The sequence below is a fragment of the Nomascus leucogenys genome, chromosome 6 (genome assembly GCF_006542625.1).
Source record: "Nomascus leucogenys isolate Asia chromosome 6, Asia_NLE_v1, whole genome shotgun sequence".
Lineage (NCBI taxonomy): Eukaryota > Metazoa > Chordata > Mammalia > Primates > Hylobatidae > Nomascus > Nomascus leucogenys.
Genome location: NC_044386.1, coordinates 7,023,165 through 7,042,872, shown reverse-complemented (window position 1 = coordinate 7,042,872; position 19,708 = coordinate 7,023,165). Strand labels below are relative to the sequence as shown.

The window sequence follows — 19,708 nt, the reverse complement described above, 5'->3', positions numbered from 1 at the left end:
TGAATCTGCTCAATCACCAGGCGCCCGAGTCCACAGCACAGCAGTGAGAAAGCCTCAGGATATCTGTTGCTGCTTTCTCACGTTTAACCCATGATGGCTGGAGCTGCCACCTGTGGCCTTTTTATTTTTGCATTTCAGCTCTAATAATTCTACTGGCTGCTGATTGATGTTTTTCTGGAGGAGAAGCTCCTAGCCTTTTTGCTTTTTCCATATTTATAATGAGGATCGTGCTTGCAGTTAAACTGCCCAACCTTAAAACTCTCAAGCTCTGGATAGCAGTTCTTTCCTGGAATATGGTTATAACGTGACATGCATTGATATGTGCTGATTCTTTTGCCTAGAGGATCAGTTGGTTTACTTTTAACATTTAATTTTATATTTTTACTTTAATGTACATTCTAAAACATAGTTAAACTTAGTAGAGGCTTGAATTTCTGTCTTAATGTATTCTTTTCATTTTACCTAAAATCTTGTTGACATTTTATTCCTTTTCATGCTTTCCAGGTTATTTGCCTATTTTAAAATAACTTTTCCTTTGTTTCTATTTGGATTAAAACCCTTTTAGTAGCTATTACTAGAACATTAGCTACAATGGACTACAGCTGTGATTATTTAGTAACTGTAATGAATGTAATGCAGCAAACTCAGTTGACTTTCTTCTTCTTCTTCTTCTTCTTCTTCTTTTTTTTTTTTGAGATGGAGTCTCACTCTGTCACCCGGGCTGTAGTGCAGTGTTGTGATCTCGGCTCACTGCAACCTCCACCTCCTGGGCTCAAGCGATTCTTCTGCCTCAGCCTTCTGAGTAGCTGAGATTACAGGCGCTCACCACCACATCTGGCTAATTTTTGTATTTCTAGTAGAGATAGGGTTTCGCCATTTTGGCCAGGCTGGTCTTGAACTCCTGACCTCAGGTGATCCGCCCGCCTCGGCCTCCCAAAGTGCTGGGATTATAGGTCTGAGCCACCACACCTGGCCCCAACTGTTAACTTTCTATAAAAATCAACCAACCCTTGTGCCCATCCCTTCCTTAGAATCAATGATTCAGAATACAACACATTAGGAAAACTATGTAATATAATAAATTAGAAATAATTAACAGGCAATTTAAAATATATTACCAAAGATGCCATATTAAGATGTGTAATACAACTTTGATTTATGCCATGAGCATAGAAAATCTTGAACAAACAAACTCCATGGCATTTCTTGGCTCCTCTTCTCTGCTACATACATCAGAAGAGCTGTGGGAACTCACTGCATGGCTTCCACACCTCCTGTCTCCTCTTCACCCAACCTCAGTCACTTTAGCATGATTGTGCCACTTAAACGTATTGTCCAGGCCACTGGTGACCACCATTTGTTCAAGACCAGTGGTCACTCCTTTACCTTCTTCTCACTATGACTCTTCAGCATGTGACTATGTTGGCCACTATTCCACTTATACCTTCTTCTCTTAGCTTCTATTGAACCATTCTCTCTGGCTTTTCCCCTGTTATAGTGAATTCTTATAATTTTTTGTTGCCTTGGCATCAATTTTAAATTAGATTGGTCTTACTCGTGCAAAGCCTAATCATGTTTGACACAGTTTCCATCCCCCCCACCTCCTTGCAGTTTCTCAAGGTGGTCAATCAAGATATCTGCCTTGTACACTGCCTCCTGGTAACCACCTCCCTGTGGGACAGCTGGATACACTCTACTAATCCCCACACCCTGTATAGACTGCATAGGTATCCCACCCACACTGACCTTCTCTCAGTCACAGCATGACGCCACAGGACATGTGCCTGCTTGTTCTAAACCCACCAATTAGAAACCTGATTGCATAATGTCCTGAACCCCAATAAAGGCTTTGGTCCACAGCTCCCTCTCTCTCTCTTGTTCTGCACCTGCTGGTTGAGCCTGTGTGTCCTGGATGGCTCCCTGCTTTTTGCTGGCCCTGCAAATGGTGCTGCGCCCTCTCTTCTCCAGATCTGTAAACAATAAACTGCTTCTGTCGTTTCATGGGTTCTGATGAGTTGCCTCTTCTACCCCATCCTAACTTCTGTCCTGGTCAGTGTTCTCCGGGAGAGTGGCTGCCTTGGTAGGAATAAACTGGACACAGGTCAGACGAGAGCCACAAGGGCATGTGCCAGGATAAACAAGCTTCCCGTGAGAGGGACACCTGGCCACAGGCTAGACACTTAGGTATCAGGCCGTCTGTGAGGTCAAAGAAGGATCCCATGAAAGGCACATGGGAAACACCCACAACCACATCCCCAGGATCCCCGTCAGGGCAGGGCTAGAGTTTACAGCCACTATCATGAGAGTGAACTCAAGACTAGATTAGGAAAAAATAAATCATCTATATAACTGGTTGATTTTTCTCAGTGACTTGGGCTTCTTCATCTTCCTCTATTCCTGCTCAAATGTTCGTGTGCTTTGAGGTTTGGTTCTGGACCCTTTTTATCTTTTCTAATCCCACTCTCTCCTTGGGGCATCTCATCTGGTCCTATAGCTTGAAATAGCAACTATATGCTGATGACTTTCAAGTTCACATCTTTAACTCCAGATCTTATTTACAGCTGCTGGCTTGGCATCTTGAAATTAGCTGTTCAAAACTCAACTCTGGATTTCTACTCTACCTTACCTCCCAATAAATAATGTGACCAAAGATGTTGAAATGTTAGATGCCACACCAACCATCATCCAGTTGCTCAAGCTCAAAACCCAGAAAGCTCTCTTTATTGTTTTATTTTTATTTCACTCAGCATCTAATCCAAAAGTAACCCATACTAAATCAATTTTAAAATATGTCTTAAATCTGTCCACTCTCACCCAAGCTATTCCTGTATCCAGCCTGTACTGCTGCCATAGTATGCCACGGCTTCTAAGGAGTCACCTACTAACACTCATCCCTTCTCCAACCCATCCTCTACCAGGAGCCAGAAGGATCCTCTAAGAATGTTAATCAGTTTACGTTGCTATCTTAACTCAAAACCCTTCAGTGACTTCCCACTCAATATAACATCCCAAGTCCTTGACCCACCTTGCAAAGCCCAGCATGCAGTCTGGCTCCTGCCTCTCTCTCCCCAGCTGTCCCACTGACCCCTGTGTTTCTCAAACACGCCACCTGGCTCCTGACTCAATACCTTGGTAGTTCCCACTTCTTTTGCTGCGAACATTTTTCTTCAGGCCCTCCTAGGTCTGAGACCTTCAGCAACTCATATTTCAACGTAGATATCACATCCCCAGAGAAGACTCCCTGCCTGCCCCCTCCAACAGGCCTCTTGGTCTTCTCCAGCCACCATGCTTCGTCACATTATCTTGTTATATCTTCTCATGAAATTATGGGTTTGATAAGTTACAGTCTGCCCCCTGCTATTAGAATTTAAGCACAAAGAGAACAGGGACCTCTAGTCTTGGCTACCTCTGCATTCCTCAACCTGGAAAAATTGCCAGCACCTAACAAGCCAAAGAAAACTGTAAATTTGATAAATAGGAGAAGAGGGCTTTTCTGTATCTTGCATAATCCTGTATTTAACAGAAGAATATGTGTAAAACTACTATGCAATTTGAAAAGGGTATGAATGGGTTTATGTGAGTATCCTTATCTCACAGGCCTCTTGCATTGCATTCTGAGTGCATCATATAGTCCACATTTATGACAACGTTAGTCTTTGGGAGGAATTTTCACACCTGTTAACACACATATATTAAATGGCCCATCATACGTAAATACATTAAAGGGCTCTTCTACAGAAGTTCTAGGATAAAATTTCCTAAAATCTTGACAGCACTCAGATAACCCTAAAAGTAAAATCTCCAAAAATAATACCATTTGAAGACACATATGCAATTAACAAAACCCTAAAGTTCATGAGTCCTAACCTTCAATTTGGTACAGATATAAATGGATACCTTGGTTCAGTAAACACATCACTAGGGCCATAGTAGGTATATGTATCTGCAACTGTGCTCATGGTAATATACTATTAAATATGCATGACCAGTAACTTCAACATTTTAAAGTCAGCCCGATGAAAGTAAGTTCAAAATGCCTTTCCCCCCCATTAAAAGGCATAGTGGCCTATCTGTGATTACATTTGCAGGAAGAAAAATACGATGGCAATCACAGAAGACTTGAGTTTTGTTTCTATACGTGACAAATATCACAAGAATGTTTAATGAAACAAAAGGGCGGATGTTAGAATTGCTTTTTATTGGCTTTATTTTAGTGGTATCAAATGATGTCAAATTTTCTTGAATCTTTTCACTAGATTATCCTTTGCCTATTAAACATTCTTGCCAGCATCAAAGTACCATATCACAGAGTATTAAAAATAGGCAGTCCCCAGGAAATACTGAAAATTCTAGGGCACTCAGAAACATCAAAATCAGGTCCCCTCCTTAGTACGTGACTTCTGGGTTTGAGGGCTTCTTGAGTATTGTCAACAAAAATCTGCTTGTGATAATCTGAAGTAATGTTTCCAGGTGTTTCTTCAACAAGATGGGTGAGTTGCTTCTTCACTGTGGACAGGAGCAGGAGGTCTTGCTCAAGTTTCTTATACAGAAGAAACTTCTAGAAGGTTTAATTTTAGCATTTGGCTTTTCTACTGCCATGACGTAAATAGACACCTGCATATATTTAATCATTAAAATAATCTCTGCTTGATTAATTACTATAATTTTTTTTTTCCTCTAAAGCAAAATGTCTATTTTTTTTTTTTTTGAGATGGAGTCTCGCTCTGTTGCCCAGGCTAGAGTGCAGTGGTGTGATCTTGGCTTACTGCAACCTCTGCCTCCCGGGTTCAAGCAATTCTCCTGCCTCAGCCTCCCGAGTAGAGTAGCTGGGATTCCAGGTGCCCACCACCATGCCCAGCTAATTTTTGTATTTTTAGTACAGACAGGGTTTTACCATGTTGGCCAGGCTGGTCTCAAACTCCTGACCTCAGGTGATCCGCCCGCCTCGGCCTCCCAAAGTGCTGGGATTACAGGCATGAGCCACCGCGCCTGGCCAAAATGTCCATTTTTTTTTTTTAAAGAATGAACAAATAGTTGCTAATGTGGCTTTTGTAAACCCCTGTAACGGCCTGCATTTATGTTCTGTGTTAGGCATGAAGACTGGACAGTGATTCCTGAGAGTTCCTTCATCCTCCCCCTGGATCTTGGATCTGTAACTGTTGACTCCTCCTTAAAGGAGGTTGATTGCACAGTCATAGCACAATCTTCATTGCAATCTTCGCAAATATGTGGTGATCTCAACCATTCTAACTAAAGGACTTCTCAGAAAATACTGCAGACTTGATTTTAGGATTATTGACAATTTTCTGGAGTTAATTTTCGTTTCTCATTTAAAAGCATCCATAAACATCATGGCAAAATTGTGGCATCCTGAAATATCTTGTCCTGGAATTTCTCAATGAGGCATCACATCTGAGCTTCATGAGAATTTAAGTAACCAATATAATACAGTGTGGTGCAAACTGTGAAAATATTTCTTAAAGTTTATTCTGATGGATTGGAATAGCAAACACTGTGATCAGAACCTTTTATGACATCTCAGCTCTTCATTTTTTTTTCAGTTTTCAAGTAAAGCGTATGTGTCATCTTCCGCATCATTTAATCTTTCACTAATGAGAGTTGAGAAAAAAGCAATAACCAACACTGGCTTAAGCTATGCCCTCTGCACTGGGGAAGAGATGCCAAACAGAAAAGTATATACTAATCATTTAACAAATTGAAAGAAATGTGATGACCAAGATGAATGGAAATTACAGCCTCTTTATCAAGGAAGAGATACCAAAGAAAAAAAATGACACAACTAATGATTTAATAAAAGACGAAAAGTGGAGATCTCAAAAACATAAGCGGGGGGTGTGGGAGAGTTTAATTAATGGTCTGAGATGCCAGAACCCAGGCAAGGGCTTTGTATCTGAGCCAAACTATACCTGCCGCACAATGTGTGTTTCTCCTGTTAGGCTCTCCCTGTTGGGCGCATCTCCCAGCCTCGCACCTCAAAGCTCAGGCATAACATTAATATTAAAATGTGCTGCTTTAATTCTTCAGCAACTGCACTGAGAAAGTCTCACTGGCTTGAATTCATCTCACACTATTAATGTCCAGCTTGGCTTTATGAAAAGGTACATAACTGTTGAGATGCCTCACCTCAAGTCCATGTAACAACTCAGGTGAAGACAATTGGGTAAAACAATTAGTCTTGTCATTGATGAGTCCTCATAAGGTCCATTTCATTGGCAAACGGTAAACTGAACATGCAGAGATGGGGTTGGTAAAAGACTGTTGTGAATAACTCATCACCACATGTCCAAGCAGACAAAGCTGCAGACTCCTCTGTTCAATTTTCTTGCCTCCAGGAAGAAGAAAGCTGACCCTGGAGGGATCTTTGGGGATGGCATGGCTGGCATCAAACCCTCCCCATGCCTCAGCATGGTCATGGAGGGAGTAGGATGGCAGCTGATTTCTGTTGCTTCATGTTCATGCATGAGAATTCAATGGAAGAACAGCTACTGACTGCCTGCTTAGCAGGATACCATTTTGGATGCTTAAAGTTGCTCAAAGTTGTTCCTACTCTTTGTAGGACTTTCATCAAAGAGTCCTTCATGTCCTGGAAAATCTCCAGTTAACATTCTCAGAGATCAGACCAGAAAACCCATGCAAAACCAACATGAAAGACAGAAGGGCCCTGGAAGTTACACTTACTCACTGAGTGATCTGAGCCAAGTAATGTGAACAGTTTCTTTATTCAGTTTAAATGGGAAAAAGGACTTAGGTCCTAGAGTTGCCATAGGGATAAAGAAGACGGAGAGTGGTAGGCTGACTAACGGTCCCACAAAAGTATCTCCATCTTAATCCTTGGAATCTGGGACTATGTTAGGTTATATGGCAAACCAGGAATTTTGTGGATGTGATTAAATTAAAGATCTTGAGATGGTGAGGTTATCTTGGATTAGCCTGGTTAGTCCAGTGTAATTACAGAAGCCATAAGAGTAAAGCAGGAGGGTTGGAGTCAGAGAAAAGGAAGAAGATGCAACAGCAGAATCAAAAGTCAGAGGCAGGCCGGGCTCAGTGGCTCATGCCTGTAATCCCAGCACTTTGGGAGGCCAAGGTGGGTGGATTGCTTGAGCTCAGGAGTGCAAGACCAGCCTGGGCAACATTGCAAAACAAATACAAAATACAATAAATAACAAAAGTTAGCCAGGTGTGGTGGTGGACACCTGTAGTCCCTCCTACTTGGGAGACTGAGGTGGGAGGATCTCTTGAGCCCCAGGTGGCAGAGGTTGCAGTGAGCTGAGATCATGACACTGCACTCCAGCCTGGGTGATAGAGCCAGACTGTGTTTCAAAAAAAAAAAAAAAAAGACAAAGAAGGAGAGAGAGAGAGAGAGAGAAAGCAATTGAAAGATTCTATCCTGGTGACTTTACATATGGAAAGGGGCTAGGATCTAGGAGCCAAAGAATGCAAGCAGCCTTCGGAAGCTTGAAAAGGCCAGGAAATGAATTCTCCCTTCAAAATCTCCAGAAAAAAACAGCCCTGCTAATATCTTGACTTTAGCTCAGTGAGACTGATTTTGGACTTGTAACCTCTGAAACTGTAAGATAAAAAATCTGTTCTGTTTTAAGCCATCAAATTTGTGGAAATTTGTTACAGCAGCAATAAAAGTCTGATACAACAGTACACATAAAGTACTACATAAACTACCTGGGACATTATAAAAACTTAAAGAAATAGTACTTGCTTCTGTTTGCTTTTCCAAATTTTAGCAGCCCAAATCTAGAAAAACTTCAAAAACTCTTCACCTTGCGAAACAAATGAGCTATAAAATACATTCAATAAAGCCATTATAATACCTGCTATCACATTAGGATTAAAAACAGGTAAATTTGTCATTATCTACCCAGCCATGACCACCCAACGATCACTTTCTTGTTCCACTAAATTCTGCAGAGAGGAAAACAATTTTGCATCCAAGGACAGCCAGAAAGACTTACTGGTTCACTAACCCCCACAGAGAGTTGCAGAATCCAGGTATGGCATGGGGTCTCTGAGCCTCGCTTGACTAGTATTTTTTACTAAAAGAAATGTTCCGTCATATTTGATCCACAGGATGGTTCAGATTAAGTAAATCACACAAAAATTTGTTAAATTATTTTAAAACAAAGACAATATATAAATTAAAGAGGGTTTATTCTCCCTCTATGAAATAGCAAACCTGGCTTTTACTCCTATGGAAACAGCATTTATTTCAACTGCCTAGGCAGTTAGCAAACAGTGTTCTTGTTTTGCTGTGAATCCAGCTCTCATTAATTCCTGAGAGCCTATTACATACCCTAGAGAGCAACACTCGCTGAAATATGTTTTCTCAGGTCTGATAAGAGCCATCTGCCACACTACACGGTGCTCAGGAAACAGCCGCGGATTTTACTGTGGGATATGAAACTTAAGACAAAAGTCAAAACTCGAGACAGGTGAATACCTTCAGTTTCTAAAGGTGGCCTCAATTCCAATGCAATGCATTCTTTTCCCTACCTTGTAAAAAGTCATGATTTTTATTGTTCATAATGAGAACACTTTTAGGGCAAGAACACAACTCTGAGAAAATTTCTAGCAACATTTTTCATTCCTTCTTCCCTCAAAATCTTATAGTACAAATAGCCACTTTATTCAAGCATGGGCTTTAGTCTTTAGAAATTCATCTCACTTGCATCTGAAAAATATCACAAAATTTGAAGAAAAGAAAGCATGGAGTTTTGCAATTTTGAAAAGACTTCAGAATCATTAGACAGGTCCCAATAGTTTCAATAGCCCCCCACCTCCCCCCGACCCCATCCTGGGTGAAGAGGGATGGCTTCCTGGGCTAACCCACCACTGCATCCTTTCCAAGGAGGAAGGACAGCAGAGAGTGGGGCTGTGAAACGAGGCCAAGGAACTCCCAAGGTGGCCGCCTCTCAACCTCTGGGAGCACCAGCTCTCTCTGACGCAGCTGCTAACGTGTACATTAAATTGGATGCTATTTATTTATCTAAATAATGACTGAAACTGTTTTCTGGCTGGTCAACACATATCCTTCCTGAATGAAGAACTTTGAAGGACATTACTGTTTGCCACAGTGACTGTGGATGAAGCGAAAGGTGGTTTGTGGTGCAGGGCGAGCAGGAAGTGACACATGGAACCCAAGCCTGAATTTGATCAGTGGCCCTACTGGGCCTCAGTGTCTCAGGGGCCTCTCCCTTCTATGAAGGTCACACAGATTGCCACTGGCCAGTTTTTACTAGTTTCCTTAAATCTATCAGATTATATCTTACTGATGGTTTTTTTTTTTTTTTTTAACCAAGATAATCTCTTCTTCCCATTTAATTACATGCTGGTCTGAGAAAAGTACAAACACATCTCATCGTAGACACATATTCTCTGAAGCCCTGACAAGAAAGGTACTGCATTCTAGGAGTAGACTCTGGAAATGGACTTCCAACGCTTGTGACAAAATGCTCTTGTGATGTAAAGTTGTATTCTATTAAACATATTTAATATCAGTTCTTATTTCTTTAAAGTGTCCCTTCTCACTTTCTTTATTTTTAAAAGAATCACTGGCTTCTTTTCTGAAACTAGTAGATGCATGTCTTTCTAATGTCTCCCATGATGGTCCAGTTCTTGAGCTCCACAAGGTCAGTGTGGCTCCTCTAACCCTCAGCTCACTGTGGAAAGGGATGCCATGTGCTTTTGGCTGCTCAGGTCTCTTCAGAGAAATATGGTGTGCAGGTGAGGTCAGTGACCTGAAACCGCTTTTATCAAAGCTGTTCCTAAAAATATTAGGTTATGTAATCCATCTACTTGGAATTTCTGTTCTCTGTAGCTTTAGTGCTATTTTGAAGGAGATTACAGAGCTGATGAAAAAAAAAGTTAAACATGTCTGTCGGGCCCAACTTGCTCCAGTCTGTACTGCTTGAGAAAGGAAACCATCTCTCCCAAAACATTTGAACCCTGTAGCGTGCACTACAGCAGGACCACCCATGAATGCTAAGTGCTACTTGTCGAAACTGTGTAATTTTCTAGAACCCAGATGTAAAACGTTACTGAAAATAGGTATATAAGAATAAACTGGATAACAGTCCCAAGTTAACAACTATCTATGTCTCTTAATTTTGAATTCAGAATTTGACACACACCTAGAACAAACAAACAAACAAAAACATCGGTTCCTGAATACCTTTGCTATACAGGTGGTAAGACAAAATGTATTTTTTTAAAACAAACCATAATATTTGCTAATCATACCAATGCAAAGGCAGTGTTCACACTTATATCCCAGTGCCTAGAGCCGTGCCTGCCACAGCCTTGATGTTCACTAAGTATTTGTTGTATGAATGAACTAATATCCTGGATCCCTGTTTTCAAAAAACAATGTGATTACCATTCAGCAGTCCACACACAGACAAAGGACTAGTGCCAAAATTTAAAGGATATATTTGTTGCTCCCACCACAATACACTTTCATGAAATTTTATAGAGTGAACTAACTCAATACAACTTCACAAACAATAATTAAGGATCCATGGTATGCCAAACACTGCTAAGAGCTTAGATAATGTGACGAAGGCCCACAGGGAGGGGGAGCACAGTGTTTATAGCCAGCCATGCTAATTATTAGCTTTACAGACTGGGTTCCCAGTGAGAAATACACAAACCCAGGAACACACAGCTGTTCACATGGATATCTGCCATCACCCAGAGTGAAGCACAGCAAATCCAGGGCCCCTCTATGGCTTCTTCTCCACGTACATCTGTTGTGCCTGCTTTCCACCATCCTTGGTGATATCTTGGTCCCCGCACATCTCCTATTGTCTCCATTGTTTGTTCTCTGTAATGCTTCCTTGCAGTCTATACATTTCCCTGATGTGCATTTGTGTCACCCACAACAATCAACCTAGGATGCCCCTGACAATGACACCTGGCTCCTCCCCAGACTCTTCAATCACCTCCCTGAGGAAGACTCCAACATTTCATCCTATGTGGACAACAGGTGCTGTAGGAAGTGCTGTGATGGCACAGCACGGTGAGGGGGCAAGGATGGGGAGGCTCGTACTTCTGCTGGTGCAAATGCTTGTCACAAACACTAACCAGAAGTGAGCATCTTCACGAACTGTTCTTATTTGACTTCCCCAGCCACTTGTTGATGATGGTTGGCATATCTGGCTGTGGGTGATCCTGGGTCCCTTGGTCTGAAGGCTGCATGGGGAAGATGCAATCTTTGCTCTTTTGATCATAACTCTCTATTACAGTTTAGATGTTTGTCCCCTCCAAATCTCATGTTGAAATTTGATCCCCAGTGTTGGAGGTGAGGCCTGGTGGGAGGTGTTTGTGTCTTGGGGGTGGATCCCTCATGGACACATAAATGCCCTCCCTGGGAAGGGAGTTTGAGGGAATTTCTCATTCTGTTGTTCCCATGAGAGTTGGTTGTTCAAAAGAGCCTGGCACTGCCCCTCCTTCCCTGCCTCTCTCTTGCTTCCTCTCTCGCCAAGTGATCCCTGCACATTACCCATTATCCACGAGTGGAGGAAGTTAAAGGCACTCACCAAACGTAGACATGGCACAGGCTTCTTGTGCAGCCTGCAGAACCATGAGACAAATAAACCTCTTTTCTTGGTAAATTACCCAACCTCAGGTATTCCTTTATAGCAGCACTAAGCAGACTAAGACACTCCCCAGGTACAGAGCCCAGGGTTTCTTCTCTGGTTTTTCTGAAGCTCATGAATGAATGAACCAACTCAACATCAATAGTAACAGCATCATTTTAAAAATGCCTAAAGTAATGTGGATGTAAGATGAAACAGGCATTACCTGTTGACGTTTTTCAAATTCCAACTTGATCCGGGACTTGATGCAATTACAGGTGTCCTGATATGTTTGCTGAAGAGCAAGTTCCATGAGGTGCTTATGGTAGGCTCCCGCCAGGTTCCCACAGATGAAAATGATCACATTGGCCAGGATCTAAAGAGACAGAAAGAGCTGCTCAATAGGGTAACTGTTTCTCACTTGTGAATACAATCAAAACAAAGTGCACATTAGCAACAGTCTTCAGAGAGATAACTGCAGGAAGTTAATTTTACTTCTGTTTCCAAAGTAACATTTTTATTTGCTTAACAGAAAACATCAATCTCCAGAAGAGTTCTGCCCTTTTCTTGGATCCATGCCCTTTGGTAGATGACTTTGCAGTCCCTCCCTTGACTTTGGGCTTAGCCATGAGATCTGCTTTGCTTTGGCTAATGCAATGTGGCCAGAAATAACCATGAGCCAGATCCAGCCCAGGATTAGGAGACTTTTTGTTTTCAGGTCACTCTCTTGCACCTCATTAAGAAAAGAACACTTCCGCGTAGCCCACCAGTCCCAGGATGAGAGATACATGCAGCAGAGCTGCTCTAGTCAACCTGCAGTCTATTATTGTGTACCTCTGAGATTTCATGGTTGTTATGCAGCATGATGGTGATACTAGGTGACTAATACAAACTGCCCTCATGCCAAAACTGTATTTGCTGAGCCTGGATAAGTGACATTCATCCATTATCTTTTGTTTATGTAGAAATATGGTAGTCTTTCAAAACATATAACTCATTATTCTTTTCATGATAAAAACAATTCCTGTTCATCTAATTTGGGAGAAAAACAAAGATATAAAGACAAACTAAAAATAATCTGTAATTGTCCTGCCCAAGCAGAACACTGTGCTGTCCATATGGCCTTGTCTGCCTACTCCATTTCCCTCTGTATTCTCAAAATTGGTGGCATACTTTACTTTGTCAAGACCTCTATCTTGTTCCAAGGAGCTTCAGTTCATTCTGAATGTAGTTTTGTGCTTTGCTTTAACATTTAATAAAGTATTTTTTAGCTCATATAAGTTCTATAGAAACAACATTTTAAATGCTTAGATAATATTCAGTTCTGTGATTGTATCATCCTTTAGATATGTCCATATTGTTCAACACTTATTAATATTCTGTGCGTTTGCATTATGCTATAGTGGTCAACTCAAGTGTAAAGCTTTGGCTTCATATTTGATCATTTCCTCAGAAACAATTACTGAAAAGCCATAAGTATTTTAAGTTATTGATATGTATTGCAAAATTGCTCTCAGGAAATGTTCCATTTACATTATCATCAACAGTGTATGACAATGGTCTTTTTAGTGTAACCCACTATTTACATAGAGCAAGCTCTTGTGTGCTCACAGCAAGACCTACAGGTCCATCTGTGAGTGGATAGACATATCTGGTTAAAATCCACCATACCCTCCATTTCCACATGACTTGTATTCTCACCAAGACAGATCACTAGTGGCTTTAATAACAAGTCAGTGGCATCAGTTCCAAATATCCTATGCTCCTCCCTAAGAATCTCCCCATAACACAGACCACTTTATCACATTAATCATCCAACGTGGTGAGCAGGAGTGGCTGGAACCCATTATGGGAATTTTATTCCTAAATCTTCAAAGTTCCCTGTGACAGGACTGAACAGAGAAACATAGCTGTCATCCCTCTCTGTGCGGTGGGGGAGGTCACTCCTCCCAAGGAGAGCAGGAGAAATTGGTCTAACTTGAGGGTTTGGGAAAAGGATATGAACCCTCTGCATCTTACCCCATCCTCCCCCATAAGCAGGGTCTTCCTCCCTGAAGTGGGGGGTCATCTTCATGTCCTGCATTCTCAGCCAAGCAGTGGACCTAGTGGGCCACTTGCCCCTGTGCTGAGAAAGACCTTGATTTGGGGACAGATGGCTGTAGGGAAAGATGGGTAAACTCAGGGGATAATCAGCAAGATCATTTATTCCTAACTGTACTCTCCAAATAGGTGTAAGTGTAATAAGGTGACATTTTGTTCTCCATCTACCCAATGCCTTGGTCTATCTCTCAAAAGGTTCTGAACACCGGAGGAAAACAGTGATATTATTAGCCTCCTCAAGTCCTACAAAATAAATGTTTGGGATACAGAGAAAAAAGAGGACAGAGTTAGAAATTAAAAGAATGATGTGATGAGGTTCTCTCTGAATAAATGCAAATGCACAATAGAAGTGGGGTCCAGAATGATGCAGATTAGAAGGGGCCTTCAATGCTGTTCCATGAAACTCACTCACTTCACAGAGATTTGGGGCTAGAGAGTTCCTCAAGCTCACCCACATTCTCACAGCTAACCCCCATAATGTCCAGTTATGCATCTATATTTTATCTCCTCCATATTAGTATGGATAATTAAAATCTTTACTGGGAATTGCTGTGTGTGTGTGATCTGTGTGTGGCGTATGCATGTGGTGTGCATACATGCATATAACTTGTGTGTAATCTGTGTGTGAAATGCATGCTTGAGTGACGTGTGTGCAGGTGATATGCAGGTAACACACGTGCTCTGTGTAGAAGGCCTATGTGCTCATAGTCTGTGTGTAAGCGGGTGCAGCAGCCCAGCACTTCAGAGCAATGCGGCAGTCTTCAGTATTAGTTCTACACATTTTCTGGCATCACAGGCCTCTCTTCCTTGCCATTGCCATACTTTGACGCATCACCTCTTCTGAGAATGTCAGTCCTGGAGCATGTGGAAAGCCCGGATGACCTTCCTGGCTTCTGATTAGAGGGGACCCTCCACTAGCTGAACAAGAGCTGATTTCAGCACCGTGTCCAATGGTGCATTGTCAGTTAAGTCCTGCCATACTTTGCTTCTGCAAAATGACCATCTGCTTTGCTAAAAATTCTTCAGACCTTGTCATTGCTGGATATGCTTTGAAGAACAGTGCACCAAAGAACGCAGGAAATGAGAGAAGCCAAAGCAAACCATGCTGCTCAGAGTTAGAAAATGCTAACTCCTTCCTTATTAGGTGTAGGTGAAATAATAATAAAAACAACTCAGTGATTATTCATGAGAGCTTTTTCTCTTCCTCCTCAGAAAATGCCTTCAAAGCAAACCCGTCAACATTTTAGGGAGTACATTCCTCCAAAATAAAAACCAAGTGTAAGCAACAGAACTGAATGAAGCCATCATCTGTCCCTGGGCTTCCTCTGCAGGGCATAGAAATGGGGTACTTTGATGCCGACACTGAGGCTCCAATATGAGTCTCTATCCTCTGGAATGTGAGTGCTGCTGCCTTGTCCTGTTTTCCTAGAATCCTACTCCCCACTTATTTCCTCTGAATTCTCTTGGCTAAGAGGGCCTTGTTGTAACAGAACAGTTGGCCTTGAGTGTCACAGTTCTTTCCTTTATTGCCATAGGCCTTTCTTCCCCCACGTTGGGGCAGCCTGTATAGGGTAGTGCCCCCTCTGTGGCAGAACCCTAACAGTAGACTGAATTCAGGGTGCTCCCTGCTGTGCTGCCTGGCCCTGTGCACAGAGCCAGTGTAGCTGACCAGGCAAACGTTTCTTGTCCATTGAGAGGTTTCCAAACATTTGACAACAGAAGCTCATCCCAAGCAAGAGGAGGCCCCCTGGAGAGCAATGAGGCTTTGAACTTCTTGCTGCCTGTCTTCCAGCCAATGCTCTCCGACTGCCACATTCTACTGGTACACTTGCAGTGCCACGGCAGGTAAGAAAAACCTTGGAGTCATTCATTCTGGATGCCGCATTGCTTCCAACAAATGTAATTTGAACCCCTCCTGTCTGTAGATAATGGGAAAGAATGCATTTACTGATTTTTAATTTATATATTCAAAGTAAAACTTTTAAGCAATATACAACGTAGGGCTTTAATGTCAAATAGAATATGATATGTCTTTTCTGATGGAAAACTTATCAAATTATAAGCCTGTTCCTGATACCTGGTTTCATCCCTATATTCTAAGGTTAATTGAATTGACCTTGGCATGTTGATAATGACACACATTTACAAATACAAGTGATGTCCTAAATAATTTTTCTTTTAAAATGATGCATGCATGGAATGACTTTATACAAGACCTAGGGCTGCGGGGAAGTGGTTAGGTTACAGTTTTCTTTTCAAAAATAATATCAAAGCATTTTATTTTCCAGAAGACTGTTAAGCAGAACCTCTGACAAACAATCCCATTTCCACAATGTTGAGTTTGTTTTATAACATCATACCATCTTGATGTCTCCTTTTATCTTCTTGCTTCATTTAGCTACTTTCACATTTGTCAGAAAACAGGAGAGGAACTTGGTCTCCAGAGACGTCTCAGGAGGAAATAAATTATTTAAGGTAATAATAGCAGTCAAGCTTTACCCTGAAGATTAAAACCAGGTCTTGAAATCGAGCATGCGTGGGGTCTGGAATCTGTGTAAGTGGAACCGTGCCCACACACCCTCACAGAGGCTTGCTGTCTGCACTGCACCCCATCTTCTCTTGATGTAAATGTGGGGTGATTTGTCAACACTTCACATGCTTCTCAGAGGATGCAAATTAATGAATCCTGTACTTCTGGGAAGCGTGTTGTCTACTAGCAAATTATTATTATTATTTTGCTCCTTTCATAATGACCACCGTAGCCCTTCTAAATATACCTTCTGTCTTTTCACCTTTAAGAGTACAGACAGCAACACAATCAGGAGAATGGACTTCTTTTATTATTTCATCCTACAGACCAGGCAACAAAAGGTACAAAAAATTAAGTGACCTGAGGGCTGTCCCCAGGCCAGGAGAGGCTCTCCAGATTGTCCCTGTATATTCTGCACAGCCCCTGTTCATACGCACACAGTCAGATTTCTCCACCACACACACAACCCCCTCTAGGGCATGGGGAAGATGTTACTGAGGAATTCATAAAGAGACACGTTATTTTTTAAGAAACTAATTTTTTTCTTTATAAAGCATTTGTGTTTATGCTGTAAAGTGCTTTCATCATTTAAAGTTACGTTAAGTTCTTGGAGACCATACGCCCATGGAGCCTTTACCGGTTCAGCTCATGGGTCTGTGCGTGTTTAGAGGAGAGTGAGGGGAGGGTCAGGCTGCTCTCACCCAGGTCATGAGGCACAAGTGTGACCCCTCTGAGGATTATTTCACCTGGGAAGAAAACATTTAAGGGTATCAGGTCATTGTTTTTAAACATCTGAGAAATTATCGCATGAGTTAGGTGACGACTCAGATCCCTCCTTGTGGCTTTGATATGTTTTGCATTTTAAAGAGTTTACTATTCTAATTCTTAACCTCATGTTGGGGTGGCAAACTAAAATGGCCCAAGCAGACACCAGGCAGCACCCTGCAGGCTGAGGGCAAAGCCAGGCTCCTGGTAATGAGGGAAACGCCATCACTTAATGACAGTTTTTTTTTTTTTTGTTTTCGTTTTTTCTGTGAACTAACTGCACAGTGTCAAAGGAGAAAAGTTATAGCATTTGACACAGGTCATCAGCTTAAAACAAAGCAGATCATAAATATGCAAAAACACCAATTATAAGTCAAAGGAAAATAAAAGGGAAGACAAGGACATGATGAAGAGAGCTGGGAATGAATATTCAGTAAGCTCACATCTCATAAGCATCCAACTTGGCTTATAGAAAGCAATGCTCTTGCCTGGGGGAGAAAATGATCAGGTACAGTTTTCCTTAACTGATCTCTCAGACATAGCTGCAGAGAATCCCAATCCCATCTCCTCAGCATTTTTCACAGCCCTCTAAGAATTAAATTTGCTATGTGCAGTGGCCTCAGGGTTTCTGCTCTTTATCAGTCATTTAGTGACAATCAGGAACACTGTGCTTTGGTTAATGATATCCAGTGATCCTTAGGTCACATGCTAGGATCTTCTAATTTGAAGTCCCTCCAAATGAGGAGGAGTGGAGTCAGACAGGAAGGTATAAAGAAGATTGCAACACCAACAATCTCAACAATGGATGTTATTAGGGCTTTCGGCTAAAAGACTGGAACCAAAAATTGGGAGTCAAATGCAATTTGATTTCCCATGGAAGTTTCCATTACAAAATAGATAGTACTGTTGGTCATGATTATTATTTTCTTTATTCTTTTTACACCACATCTGTTGCTATTAAGTCTTTTTGAACAGCAGGTATCATGTTATTTTTCCAGATATATTTGGACTGAAGGGCTAAAGGATCTTATAAGCAGATAGGACTCATGTCTGGCTAATAACTAGAGTATGGCAGCTTGGAGGGCTCTTTGCTCTTCTCAGAACTGCTCCAGCAACTCTTTAAAAGCCAACTGGAAGAGATAAGCCTAGAAGATCCTCAGATCGTGGTAGAAAGTTCCTCCCACAAATTAATTCATTGAGAACACAGTTTCCCTCCAAGAAGAGGAAGCTGAATTAACCATGCAGAAATCCAGACTTGTACTTCTCAGCTCAGTGACTGCAACCTTGAAATTGATGGGGAGAAGATTCACTTGATTATAGTTTAGAACCAGAGAAAAGGGAATAACATGGAGTTTCCAATACTCAGCGCTCCATAGAAGAAAATAACACAAGCCATGAAGATTTATGGCTTCCCTATTTTCTGCAGAGGAGGGTACTGTCACCCTGTTTACTCTTCTGTCCATTCTCTCTTTGATTTCAAGCACACAGAACAATCTTAGCTTCAGGGTTTAGCTCCTCTCCACGATGGGAAAAGAGAAGATGAAACAAGTGAGCTGTATGAGGAAGTTACAAAGATAAAAATGGAAAAGGAAAAAGGAACACTGTCATCAATTTCTATGATGGAATATCTTTAAAGAGTTACACAGAGCTTTACATTTCTCCACAGGAGATTTCTTAGTCCTTTATGATAAGTTAAAGCAGAGAGAATCACTATCACCAAAACTCATATTCCACTTCGCTTGCATCCAAAATAGGGCAGATGCTTCCTTTTCATCTTTGACCTATTCTGCAGACCATTTCTGCAAAGCAACACTACAGATCTTCTCCCTACTACCTTCTGTCTCAACACAGCTTCAAGCCCAATTCCGAGAGCACCTATAGACTACAAAGCATGTTTGTGCGCATTAATCTCTGTCCAGACGGCCAAAACACTGTCTCCTGACCCAGTCTGATGTTTGGATAATTGCATCTGATATTTGGTCAGGCAGCAAGTCAATGATTACCTAAACTTTACATCGCCACTGATACCTATAGAAGTCATTATCTCTTTGGTCTTTTTGAGTTCAGATAGTTGAATGAGTGTTAATTATTCCAAAGATGTTTGACCTGCTTATTTCAGAAACCCAAATTACTGAATGGTCCTGGATCTTCCAAGAGGCTTATTAAAAATGCTGGTCTCTGTGTCTTCCCAAACCCTGTCTCCCAAAGTAATGACACAACAGGAGGACACATTTTTAAGTGCTGCATCTCAATGCCTTTCAAAAACTTAGAAACATAAAATTATACACCAATTAAAACAACAATTTTACTAGTCTTAAATCAGCTCTCCTAAGGATCTGCACCAACCAATATACACTTTGCCTGGTTCTGGTGATTTCAGTGGACTTAAATGCTTAAAAAAGAAATGTTAACACACTCTAATTCAGACTTTTCATTAACTTAGACAGATCATCTCTCTAATTAATCTGAATCAATGAAGTTTTGCTTCATTTAAACACCATTTCTAATTCTCTTCATTCACCACCACTTAATAGGTGACACATGTGGTCCACACTCACTCATTTAAAAATTTAAAAGCTGACAGGTATTTAGTTTTATTTAAAAGCATGACCAAGGCTATTAGAGAGTCTGACTTATGCAGCTTAGTTTAGGAGAGAATAATACTCCATTTTAGGGTGTACATGTGGAGTATTCCCCTTCTATT

The 19,708-nt window shown here is 41.4% G+C and overlaps 1 protein-coding gene across 1 annotated transcript in view; it reads right to left on the bottom strand.

Moving 5' to 3' along the window:
* Window positions 1-19,708, bottom strand: part of ADCY2 (adenylate cyclase 2) — a 434,401-nt gene that overhangs the window by 191,101 nt on the left and 223,592 nt on the right. The window contains exon 4 of the mRNA XM_030813903.1: window positions 11,836-11,985. Within this exon, the coding sequence (XP_030669763.1) occupies window positions 11,836-11,985 (150 nt within the window). The remainder of the gene's footprint in view (window positions 1-11,835; window positions 11,986-19,708) is intronic.